Source organism: Eurosta solidaginis, chromosome 1 (assembly GCF_040869045.1).
Source record: "Eurosta solidaginis isolate ZX-2024a chromosome 1, ASM4086904v1, whole genome shotgun sequence".
Taxonomy (NCBI): Eukaryota; Metazoa; Arthropoda; class Insecta; order Diptera; family Tephritidae; genus Eurosta; species Eurosta solidaginis.
The window spans coordinates 139,414,271-139,427,756 of NC_090319.1; the positions used below are offsets into that span (position 1 = coordinate 139,414,271).

The window sequence follows — 13,486 nt, forward strand, 5'->3', positions numbered from 1 at the left end:
ACGCCAAAAACAAGAAGGATACAACAGCACTGGCAAAACACCTGACAAGCAACAATCACACAGCTGATTTCACCAATGCTAGAATATTGGACACAGAGAGAAAAGAAAAACGAGGACTAACACTGGAACCTTACGTATGCAACAACAGCTGAGAAACGTAATAAACTTCAAAAAAGACATCAACAATACAAATAATGCATACACAGCGGTGATTAAATAATAAAAGTTAATAAAATTGACAATTAAAAGAGGGAAACAACTGTGATATATTTTTAAATAACTTAATGTTAAATGTACTGGTGTTCAAAATGTGTGATGTAAGAAAATCATGTACAAAGTAAGGAGAAACTTACGGATTTCGCTATTTTTTTGTAAATACCATTACATGGTGAGTCAACATGCAATGAACAAATTTTGTATTGAAAAAAGATTATACTGTAAATGAGTGTGTTTATAACTAACTGCTATTTTCATGTTTATTGTTAATAAAAGCAGAATACGCTGAGGATGTCGCTGTTGCCTCGAAAGGCGTAGGTATGAAAAAACAATAAATTTTTGTTTTAAATTTCAAATTTTCAAATTTCAAACACACAACCATAAGTTACTTTACAGTGTTTGATCTTAAACTAAATTAAAGTAATTTGAGCTTAACTTAATTACAGCAATTATAACAATACAATAAATAACATAGAAGTGGAAGAAAGGTGTTAATGTAGGGAAAATAGAAGGAAGAAGGGAATGCAGTTGAATAAATAACCATATATGCATGTCTTTTATTGAGCAAAGTAGTGTCGCAGCTCGTTTTTGAAGCGCAGTGGGTTTTGTATATCTTTAAGCTTCACAGGCAGGGCGTTCCAAAGGCGGACAGCGAAAACGAAGAACTGGCGCTCAGTTATAAGGTTGGTGTACTTCAAACTAAGTAAGTTTAGCGAACGAGGCGATCTGACAAATTGAAGACGTTCCCTGAGGTATTCGGGCTCTCGTGAGACAATGACCTTGTGAAGTAGAGTTAGACATTTTAACTTAAGCAGATTATCAAAGCTTATGGAAGATAGTTGTATGGCATAAGCAGATATGTGTTCATGACGTTTAACACCGTACACATATCTTGCGATGTTATTGTATAGAACATTAAGTTTATTACGGCACAGGCTATCACAACTGGCATACAGTTCACATCCATAGAACAGGGTTGAGAACATGAATGATTTAGCTAAAAGCAGTCGAATATGCACTGGGGTAAAATGTTGGATGGTCCAAAGTGAACGTAGCATGCCGTAGACCCTGCTTATTGCACGATATATGTGGTTATTCCAAGTCAACGTTCTATTAAAAATGACTCCTAGATTTTTGGCAGTATTTACAAATTTTATAGCTGTGTTATTTAATATAACTTTGTCGTAGTCTTCGTATATCAAAATATTCTTATAAATAATTATGCTATGGGATTTGTTGGGATTCAAAAGTAACCCATTTTCACAGGCCCACTTGTTTACGTTCTCAAGGTCGGCGTTTAGGAGACTAATACAGCTATTGACGGAAACCGTGGGACAACTTACATATAATTGAACATCATCCAATACACTTTGAAGATCATTTACATATAACACAAAGAGCAGAGGACCAAGAATCGAGCCTTGGGGAACCCCCTTGCTAATCGGTAAATAATCAGAAATATTGTTAGCGGCACATACAGCTTGCGATCGATCGCTAAGGTATGAGAGTAATAAACGTAACGCTGGCGGTGAGAAATTGAACAAGTTTTTGAGCTTCATGGCGAGGATGGTATGGTTGACAGTGTCGAAGGCTTTAGAATGATCCAAAAGCGTGAAGAACGTTACGAGGTTTTTATTTATGTTCAGTCTAATATCGTCAGAAACCTTAATTAGAGCAGTTGTACAGCTGCGTTTGGTTCTAAATCCAGACTGTGTCCAATTAATAAAGGAATTACGACTTAAGAAAGAACTTATTTGGACATGCATTAAACGTTCGAGGACTTTGGACAGAAACGGCAGTATTGCAATGGGCCTATATTCCCCATTGGTTTTTTAATTGGAACTACTTTAACCACCTTCCAACATTCAGGGAAAATAGATGAGGACAGGATAGTATTGAGAGCAAAAGTGACGTATGGTAAAATTTTGGGAAGTATGCACTTAAAAAACTTGGGGTGAATACCATCTAGCCCAGTAGCATTAGACTTAATACTAAGGACTGACTTAATAACTGCACAATAATCAATGTTGGAGAATGAAAAACCGGGTAAAGAACTATGCAAAAAATCACTATACCTATCAATACATACGTTATTGTCACAGTTAGACAGCTGAACAAATTTTTCATTCAGCTCATTTACATTTATGTGTTCATCAGTGGCATTGTCCTTAACGCCTATACCAATATCTCGGATGTGCTTCCATGTATTTTTACTCCCTATCGCAGTGCCAAACTGATACTCATAATATTTGAGTTTTTGTGATTTGATAGATTTGGTGACTTCTCTTCTGTGAGCTTTGAAAATTTTATAAGTTTCTTCACATTTTAGCCGTTTCCAGTTACGATACGCCTTGTTGCGTTTTTGAATAAGGCCTTTGATATAGTTGTTAAACCAAGGGCGCTTTCGAGTATTACAGGACTTTGTCACGATTGGTACGCAAATATTAGCTTGGAGAAAATTTATTTGGTCATCTGCAGATGTCAAGTTATAAACCGACTCCCATAAAACGCTACCAGCAGCATCTTCAAGTTGAATATAGTTTATATGCATAAAATCTCTATATGAATATGTGGTCAAAGTATATGAGAACTTGAAGTCATATGTCAGAAAGATTAGGTCGTGTTTGGAAAAATTCGGGACAGATAGCTGATCAAAGAGCAGGATTTTTGACAAGTTGGTTACGAAAAATACGTCCAGAAGAGTGCTGCTTGATTGTGTAAAGTGCGTAGGGTATAATGTGTTCACTGGAAAAAGAGCTAGGGTTTGCATTGCTAAAGGTAATATATTACCAGTAAGCAGGTCACTGTTGAAATCACCCACTATCACAATATTGTTGTAACTCAGGCTAAGGTCATAAATGTTATTAATTAAGCTGTCTAAAGCAATGTGTTTATTCGGTCTGTAAACGCATCCTATGAGTATTTTTGAAAGTTTACAATCAATTTCAATGAAAATATACTCGACTAAGTTAGATGGCTCTGATGTGCATTTGATTTTACAAGACAAACCATGTTTTACAAACACTGCAACTCCACCCCCTCGTCCAGCTCTATCTGCGTGAAAAAGCTTATACCTATCAACATGCAGCAAGGTATCACTATGCCAAGCAGAAAGCCAAGTCTCTGAGACACATACAACATCAACGTCGGACGATTCATAAATATGTCTAAACTCATCTACTTTATTTGGCAGGCTCTGCGCATTAAGGTGACAGATTTTTAAACCATTTATTTGCAGACCTAGTATTCTGATCATGTTATGTGCGCTGTCACAAGCCTTAGACCAAATGCTGTTACAGCCCAGAACAATAACATGAGCACTGCGCTTTCATATCAAACAAGCGTAACATGCGTAACAAACAGACGTACATATATAAGGAAGAAAAAAGGGAAAATGTAAATAACAAAGCCGGCTGTGGAAGTAGAGATGGATTAAAAGCAGGAAAAACGGGAAGTACGAAGATATGAAGGTATAGAAACAACGAAAACATAAATAAGTGAAATATCAAAAGCTAAAAACTAGTATAAAGAGATAATAAAATCAATAAATGTTTTGAGAGCGGGATACTCTTACTTATGCTGTATAATGTATATATGTATGCATGTAAGTAATTTATTTTGCTGCTGCGCTCATGAGAGTATTCACATCAGATCTGGTACGTACTAGTTGCGGCTCTTCATTGGGTTTAAGTCTGATGAAAACTTATCCTCTTACAGAGAAAGCTGACGTTAAGAGTTTTTTCCTCCGGAGATCAGAGGCATACGACATAACTTCACGTGTCATCTTGGGCAAGCACTCGTGCACATATACACTGCCATATCCGGGCTGATCGATGTCAGAGAGTATGAGCGGTCTTTTGCGTGATTTGCAGAGTGCGGAAATTGATTTTAATAGCTGATTCCGCTCCTGCGAAGAGCAAAGTTTTATTATAATGGGGGCATCGTTTTTGTTTTGCCCAGGCATGCTTAACCAACGAACCGATATCATTTCGTTACGATAATTAACGTTAATAAACGAAACAAAGTCATTTCGTTTCGTTTATTAACATTAAGAACGTCAAATTAACGAAATGATTTCGTTTCGTTTTCTGCCATATCAAAACGAAATCAAATCGTTTATGTTGATTATTAATTTCAAACTATGCTGGCAAAGCTGATTGATGGCGGAGTGATTAAATGTGAAAGCATTAGCCAAGCTGATTGCAACTTTTCTCATGAATTTTGACAGTACGAACATTTCTCAGAGTATTTTTGACATTACCACCAACGAATTACACAAACAAACTACATGGAGTTTGTGTGTGTATGTCCGCTCGCTGTTACCACCTTACGGCTTCACCATGGCTATAGCATTGCCAGCACAATTCAAACATAAAGTATCACGTTTTTGTTAACGTTTTTAACGTTAACGAAAGCTTTTCGTTTCGGTTAAAAACGAGATACAATTTATCTTGATAATTTCTTCATCGATAATATTTCGAAGTGTTTCAACGGAAACGGTGGAAATTTTTTGATAAACGATTAACTTAACGTTAAGGTGCATCCCTGGTTTTGCCCATTTTCACTCGAGCTACGCACTCTGAACCAGTGTTGCCAGGTTAGCCTTTTCCAAGCTAGATTTAGCCTTTTTTTTTTGCCTTTAGCCTCGAAATTTTGTGTTTAGCTTCGTGAATTTTTTCTAGCCTTTTTTATTCCGAATGTATTTTTAAAAATTTCTAAAATAAAATAATTTCAATAGTTCCTGTGAACACCTAATACCTAATAATATGAGTTCTCTACAAAAGATTAATTCTTTTTCTGCTGAAAATTCGTTGAAAATTTCAAAGCCAGATGTATTTTCTTACTTTGAAAAAGAGAAGTATAGTTATTCTTCAAGTCAAATAGCATTAATAGAGCTGCAGTGGCGAAAACTTATAATTATACAATGGAAAAAATGTACACTCCGCCATGGAATTTTGGTCGGAAGTCCGATAACATAAAAATGCATTAAACGAACCTCCTTTTTTAGAACTTGTCGAATTCATATTTAGTTTTTTAGTATTACCACTCAGTAACGCGGAGGTTGAAAGAGTTTTAGTGGCATGAAAATTCTGAAAACTAAATTAATTAACAAACTAAAAATTAAAATGCTTAATGCGCTGCTTAATATTAGATGCTCGTTAAAACGCTTATCTAAATGTTGTAATGACTTTGAAATTACCTATGATCTCATATCTATGGTAAATAGCGAAACTTTATACCCAGACATAAGCTCTTCTGATTCTTCAGATGGGGAATATTTTATATAAATAATTAGTTTGTAATATTTTTTATATATATACACATATGCAATCATTTAAAGTAATTCCATGTGCTAGTCAAAGAAAATGTGCCTGATATGTTTTGAAACAGGAAGTTATGCTGAAGTTATGTTTATAAGTTTTTATTTACAAATGAGTAAAATATAAAAAAAATTTAATGAATTAACCAAAAAATTTCTGGCCTTTTTTTAGCTGTTTCTAAATTTAGCCTTTTCTAACCTTTTTTTTGCCAATCTAGCTTCTTTTTTTGCATCACCTGGCACCACTGCTCTGAACGCATCGCGCAGCTGGGGTGGTTTGTGCTGCACTGCATTACATAGTTTGGCGAATATGTCAGGCAGATTTTCGTTCGCTGTTAGAGGGATACCGTTTATGACTATGTCCGTGGCGACTGCGCTGCTTTGTAGCTCTGCAACTTGCGCTCGCATACTTGCTAATTCATTTCGTAGAGTATTAACCTCGGTGCAAGAGTTCTCAACCGCAGTTACTCTTGACTCTATCGCAGTTACATAAAGTCTTATGTTGGCAATTTCACCGGCTAACTCCCCTATTTTTTGCATCACTCTTTCCTCAGAACTCTTAATTACCGCAGTCAGCTCTTGTATCATTGAAATTCTCTGCCCTTCAATTGAAGTTCCCGTTTTGGTCACAGTAGATGAGGTTGTTAGTGGTGTTGTTGGCGGTGATACAGCTTTGCGTTTTGGATTACTTCGGTTTGATGACATGGTTAGTGGGTAAAATATATAGAAATTAAGGTCCAATGGTGAAAGAAAAAATGACACTATTTCACACGCGCTATTTTTTATGACGCCGGTGGCAACTTTTATGTTCAAACGACACGTTTAATGTGAAAAACTCGGAAGCACAGCAAAAATACGTCTTACTCGTACAACATCACATTAACATTCTTATTACCAAAAACAGCCGAAGCAGCTCTCTATGCAACAGAAAAATTAAAAAGAAATTTGGCCCAATTGCACACTTCAAAACAGTTTATATTGGCTCAACGGAGCGTTTTCTTGGTTAAAAATGTTTACCCTCTAAATTGAGTTTTAAATGAACTGATAGTGTTGGTGACTATGGGGGTGATGCTGCAGTCTGTTGCCGATCATGTGGTTATTGCTGAAAGGGCCGGCGAAATGCGTAAAATCTCGGTGGGTATTTTGTATCGGAGATAAAAGTGGTAGGCATGAGGGATTATGTTATCCTACATATTAGGTATTATCAGTAATCAGTCGACAAGTAATAATGTAACGGAGTTTTTATTGTATTTTTTCCGATTATTTGACAATATTTCACTAATTTCAGGGTGGGTACGTACCCAAGTCTTTTGCCAGCGCTGATTGCTGTGTCAAGTTGCCGCAGTAAACTTTTAATAAAGCAATCTTCAGATACACAAAAAGAAAATGTTTGAAATATAAAAAGTGAACAACTGATAATATAAATTGCAAGAAGATATATGTAATTCGTTAAATGGCTTTGCTACTTACCGATGGTCTTCTGTAAGAATTTCTGTTTTTCCAATTAGATCTGGTATGGGAAAATCCACATCAAAGGAACCGGTTGCAAATAGCGATGTCTTGCGGTAATCATCTGTACTCATAGGCAACACCTTTAATGCGTGAATAGAAAGGGATACATATATTTAATCAGCAAGTATGACTTATTCAAAAATCAAAAGTTTAGAGGTAAGCAAAGATAACTTAAGATAAAAAAAACATAAATGTAAGTCTCAGTTTAATGCGTTTAATAAGCTTATTACAAAAAATGAAAACAATTTGAATATATCACGGACTTACATTGGTATTTATCTAAACGTGCAACTTCTTTATAACGGCGTTAACAAACCGATTTCTTATAAACGTATATAAAGTTTACGCGGTTACCAGAAATTAAGCATTCAGATAAATTAACCTATAGCATAATAACACGTAATAAAAGATATAGGTGACTTAATTGCACGCCTTAGTCTAACTTAAGATTATAACAGCTACCGCCGAGTTATCAAACTCATCACCTATCAACATATGTAAGTGATTCTACAATTGCTCCAATACGCAGCGCGAGGTGGTCCTTTTTGTTGGAAAAGTGATATCCTCACAAACAAAAGGGATATGCTAGTTTTCAGGTGGATCGCGCATGCCTTTCCTGAGCAATAAAATTAGCTAAAAAGGTAGAGTGAATTGAAAAAATTTTGTGTTGTCGCAGTTTGCGACAATCATAAAAGTTTAATTTCTATTTTGAGTCGTGTCAATTCCGATGGCAGGGCGAGCAGTGGTTTGGGTTATATATCTAGCCAAACTTTAATATATTTATGGCTGGGAATTTGTAATTTGTTTAAAAAATTTAAAATGGTGAATTCATCCTGTTTGGCTTAGTAAGTAATAATAATATTTATTTGAAATTATTTTGAATTTGATTGTGAATTCACCATACCGAAAGATAAAAGCAATGCATTTTTGACTGCCAAAAATTTGGTAGCCAAAGTTTTGTTTTCTGCGGTAAAATAAACTTAAAAATTACCATTCTGGACTAGCACAATATGTGAGCAAATTGAATATAATGCAGTTTTATAGTGCTTTCTTTTAATAAGCCATTTTTATATACAAATTTGAGGAGTAAGTTTTTTTTTTTAAATTGCACGTCATCTTGTGAAGCTGCCAATCAATTAAAAGGTCCAATGTAAACTTGCATTTTTATACCCAGCTGTACTTGTACACAGAGTATTATAATTTGATTGGATAACGGTTGGTTGTACAGGTATAAAGGAATCAAGTTAGATATAGACTTCCATCTATAAAAACCATCAGTATCTAAAAAAAATTTATTGAACCATGTCCGTCCGTATGCCCGCTAACACGATAACTTGATTAAATATTGAGATATCTTCACCAAATTTGGTACAAGAGGTTATCTGAACCCAGAGTAGATTGGTATTGAAAATGAGCGAAATCGGATGATAACCACGCCCACTTTTTATATATATAACATTTTGGAAAACACAAAAAACCTGATTATTTAGTAAAAAATAAAAAATAAAATTTTTAAATGGGCGTGGCACCGCCCACTTTTGATAAAATCAATTTTACAAATATTATTAATCATAAACCAAAAACCGTTAAACCTATCGTAACAAAGTTCGGTAGAGAGGTTGCCTTTACTATAAGGAATTCTTTGAAGAAAAATTAACGAAATCGGTTAAGGACCACGCCCACTTTTATATAAAAGATTTTTAAAAGGGTCGTGGACGAATAAAATAAGCTATATCTTTGCAAAAGAGAGCTTTATATCAATGGTATTTCATTTCCCAAGTGGATTTATAACAATAAATAGGAAAAACTTGTCTGCGCCTGTCCACCACGAGGTGCGGCTGAAAGCGGGCGTCTGTCTTGGATCAAGTGGCTCGCTATATAAGCATGAACATAATATTGTCATCCCCGCTGAGCGGGTTGCGCGCTGGCTTGCGAACCGCCACGTCAAACCACACTCCAATGAAAAACTCAACAAAGCCTTATTCCCGACGTTACCGGTAAACTTGTTATCGGAGTATTATGCAACCGCAAATCATTACCAGTAACGAAATTCACTAACTTTTTAACCACAGTTGTCATCGCTTTGTTTGCGAATCAATAACTATAACGATTTCATTATTCAGTAACTATTTTGTATCGATATTTGTTTATCGACCATCAGCTGTGTTGTTAAATAAATGGCAGGTAAATTGGCTGCGTTAAAAACCACGAAATTAATATTTCTGCCAATTTTAGTTAAAACAGAAAATTGGAACTTTAATTAAATACTTTCAAACACGGAAAGCTGCTTTATAAATTAAATGACATTTGAGTACTTGGCCTTCCTTTTTTCCACAAGATAAAGAATTACTAAGTCCATCGCCAGTGGACAGACACCTTCCTAGAGAAGTAAATAACCCATTCCACTTGAATGCAACGGAGTTTCGAAAGCTGTACAGACTAACCCGACTTGGCTCATGGTATTATTTCTCAACTTGATGGTCAATTAAGGGGTACAAGAATAACTGCGATATCAACAGAGAAAAAAGATATTAATGCCGTTTTTACTTACATTTTGTTAAAATATGTAAAAACTTGCACAATAATGACTTTAAACGCAGTTAGTATGCGGAATTTATTAATTTCTGGCATTCCTTTTGTACTTTTCGCATTTTTAAGGTTTCGTTAAGCTGTGCCTTTCTACTATTAAAACGAGATTTAAATGTCATGTATTTCGAGTCGTTAAAACTAAGTTAGTGAATAGTACAATCGATCAGGCAAGCGACAAAATCGTTAATTAAAATCTCGACAAATCGAATCGTTATAAATTAGTGCATTCCACTACAGTTCATGTAACCGCGATTCTGGCCTAGACAGTTATACTATCAAAAAACAAAGTTGCGCAGTTGAGAATAAAATGAAAATGTGAACTCAATTTTGTGTTAAAAAGAATTAATATTGTTTGGAAATTATTGTACACAAATGGTTCCAAAGCAGTGGAAGGAGTAGTGTCTGCGGTATACTGCGCTGATACGGAAATAAAGAGATCCTACAGGATGCTAGATTACCGTAGCGTTTTCCAAGCGGAAATATTAGCCGTAACCAAAGCAGTAGAAACATTGGAAGAGAATAGCTTAATCTGCAACCGTGTTAACATTTATATTGACAGTCAAGCAGCAGTTGAGGCAACAATCTCGTATAGCACAGCATCTAAAAGTGTGTTAGATTGTAAGCAGTCTCTGGAGAGAATCGGGACAGGGAGAAGCATACATAGATATTTGGTCCCAGGGTATATGGGAATAGATGGGAATGAAAAAGCAGATGAGTTAGTTAAAAAGGGTTTGAAGGGTACGCAGCAGAAGAATAATGATGCAGTCAAATGCTTTAAGTGTGAAAAGCCAGGGCATATTGCGCGTTATTGCAACACCAACCCTAACAATTCCAACAATGTGGGTGGTCGCAAACGCAGAGCAGAAGGAGATGAGCAAATCTCCAAGACCACTCAATCGTTAAACTAAATCGAGTCAGCCGCAAGGGGCGACAGCTGGCTCCCGCAATAGAATGCCCCATAATCTCTATCTCGCAGATTGGAAGAAGATCGAGCAATCTTACTGTTGGGGGACATGTGGATTGAAAGGAACGTTTACTGACTGTAGATACGGGTGCATCTCATTCCATCATTCGAGCGGATTTAGTCAACAAAAAGATAAGACCGTTACTTGGAGCAAGATTACGTACAGCCACGGGAGAGGAACCCAGGTAATTGAAGAAGTAGAATGTGAAGTAGCAATTGGGAACGTCACGGTACTACACAATTTTATAGTGGCAGATATTGTTGATGAAATCATAAAGGAGTGGGCCTCTTAATCAACCAATGCATCAAGATCGATATGCAAAGCAAGACGATGCGATATAAGAAAATGGATGTGCCACTTAATTTCGGCTACGAGAGAGGCTACAGCAGTAAACGAGTGCTGATGGAAGAGAAATACCACCAAAATCCGAAGCAGTCATCTGGGCAAAGGTTGATGGAGATTGTGGGACAAACAAATTGTGGATTGTCCAAGCAGCAAACAAATCAGCACTGAACATAGTTGTAGGAAAAACCCTGGCTATGACAAAACAAGATGGACGTATTCCAGTAAGAGTATTCAATGAGTTCAAGTCACCATTCAATTTGACCAAAGGAGCTATTTTGGGAAGATGCCAAGAGGCTGAAGTAGTTATTAACTGTGAACAGCTCCAGGAACACGTTTCATCTAGTAATACTGATCTTTCAAATGACATCACGGCATTGACGCAGGGGCTAGAGGAAGCCTATCAGAGTAAGGCAAAACAACTGCTCCTAAAGTACGCGATCATATTTGACCAGGATGGTTCCACACCAGGCTGCACCAATGTTGTGAAACATCAAATTGACACTGGAGACGCGAGGCCGATACGTCAAGCTCCTCGTAGTGTAGTCAAATCGTACAAGAAATGAGCGACAGCGGCGTCATCGAACCATCAGCTTGTCCATGGAGCTCACCGGTAGTACTTGAAAAAGAAGAAGGATGGAAAAGTGAGGTTTTTCGTGAACTACCGGAAGTTAAATGACGTTACGAAAAAGGATAGCTACCCATTGCCAAGAATTGACGACACTCTGGACTCGCTATCTGGTACGAAATAATTTTCCACACTGGACTTGAAAAGCGGCTACTGGCAAGTTGAGGTGAAGGAGGAAGATAAAGAGAAAACAGCCTTCAGTGTCGGTGATGGTCTTTGGCAATTTACAGTGATGCCTTTTGGACTTTGTAATGCACCAGCTACTTTTGAGAGACTCATGGACCAGGTACTGAAAGGTCTACATTGGAAAACATGCTTGGTGTAACTGGACGACTTCATCGTATTGGGCAAGAACTTTAATGAACATCTTAAGAACTTGGAGGAAGGTTTCCAGAGAATATCTGGCGCTGGTCTGAAGTTAAGTCCCAAAAAGTGTGCGCTGTTTAAAAAGGAAGTAAATTATTTGGGTCACAAGGTAACGACAGAGGGCATCTGCACTGCAAACGAAGAGATAGAGGCTGTAAAGGATTGGCCAAGACCACAGAACCTACATGAATTGAGAAGTTTCCTTGGGCTGTGCACATATTACCGCCGATTTGTACCAAATTTTTCCAGCGTAGCCCATAGACTCCATGAGCTTACAAGAAAAAAAAAGCTTTTGAATGGAAGAAGGAGCAAGAAGTGGCTTTTCAAACATTGAAGGAGCGGTTGGGCACTGCCCCAATGTTAGCATATCTGATTCGAGGAGTAACATTTATTCTAGACACAGATGCGAGTGGATATGCTATAGGAGGCGTTTTATCACAACTGGTCGATGGACAGGAGAAGGTAGTTGCATATTACAGCCGTTCCATTGGAAAACCAGAGAGGAACTACTGCGTTACGCTTGGCATTGGTAGAGTGCATTAATCATTTTCACAAATACTTCTACGGACAGCGATTCCGTGTCAGGACAGATCACGCAGCACGGTGGATCGAGCGACTACAAAGGAAAGACTTTTCCTTTGAGCATCGAAAAGGTAGTACCCATGGAAATGCCAATGCAATGTCACGAAGACCATGTAGTTTGGAATGCAAGCACTGTTCGAGGCTAAAGAAAACATTATAGATGTCGGGATAATGACTATAACGTGTACGGATGAATGGGACAAGGAACACCTAAGAAAGTGTCAGCTAAAAGATACAGATCTGTCACATGTTATGCAAGGGCTCGAACGAAATGAAAGACAAAGCAGAGAGGAGATGTCAGCAGAGAATCCCATTGCGAAGTCATATTTTGGCACAGTGGAACAGTTTAGAATTGATATCCGGTTGCTTGCATCGTGTATGGGAGAGTGAGGATGGTCAAAGAAAAAATAAGCTGATAGTTGTTCCCAGAAAGAGGATCCCAGAAAGAGGATGAAAAGATCGCTATGGATGTCGCCGGTCCGTTTCCTACTAGCAACGGCGGAAACAAATATGTACTGGTAGTTATGGATTATTTCAGCAAATGGCCAGAGGTATACCCAATCCCAAATCAAGAAGCGGAAACAGTGTGTTTATAAACAATTGGGTTGCAAGGTATGGTGTACCAATGGAGTTACATTCTGACCAAGGCAGGAATCAGCTGTGTTCCAGGAAATGTGTAAATCATTGGGCATTCGAAAAACACGGAAAACTGCATTGCATCCTCAATCCGATGGTATGGTAGAACGATTCAATAGAACATTGGAGGAGCACTTAAGGAAAGTAGTAGACAAGTACCAAGTACACAAGAGTGGGAGTTCTTGATGGCTAACCGATCAGCAGTGCATGCGAAAACGGGCCAAACCCCTGCAAAAGTAATTTTTGGCAATGACCTTAGATTGCCAGCTGATTTGAACTTTGGGATAGATGCCAATGCGGAGAGAAATGTCAAGAAATCCACTGGTGATT

At 37.3% G+C, this 13,486-nt stretch overlaps 1 protein-coding gene across 7 annotated transcripts in view; it reads right to left on the reverse strand.

The window, feature by feature from the left end:
• The window catches only part of mtd (mustard), a 2,476,738-nt gene that overhangs the window by 225,530 nt on the left and 2,237,722 nt on the right, over positions 1–13,486 (reverse strand). For all 7 annotated transcript variants that reach the window (XM_067759877.1, XM_067759878.1, XM_067759880.1 and 4 more), the window contains one exon: positions 7,007–7,128. In XM_067759877.1, the coding sequence (XP_067615978.1) occupies positions 7,007–7,128 (122 nt within the window). The remainder of the gene's footprint in view (positions 1–7,006; positions 7,129–13,486) is intronic.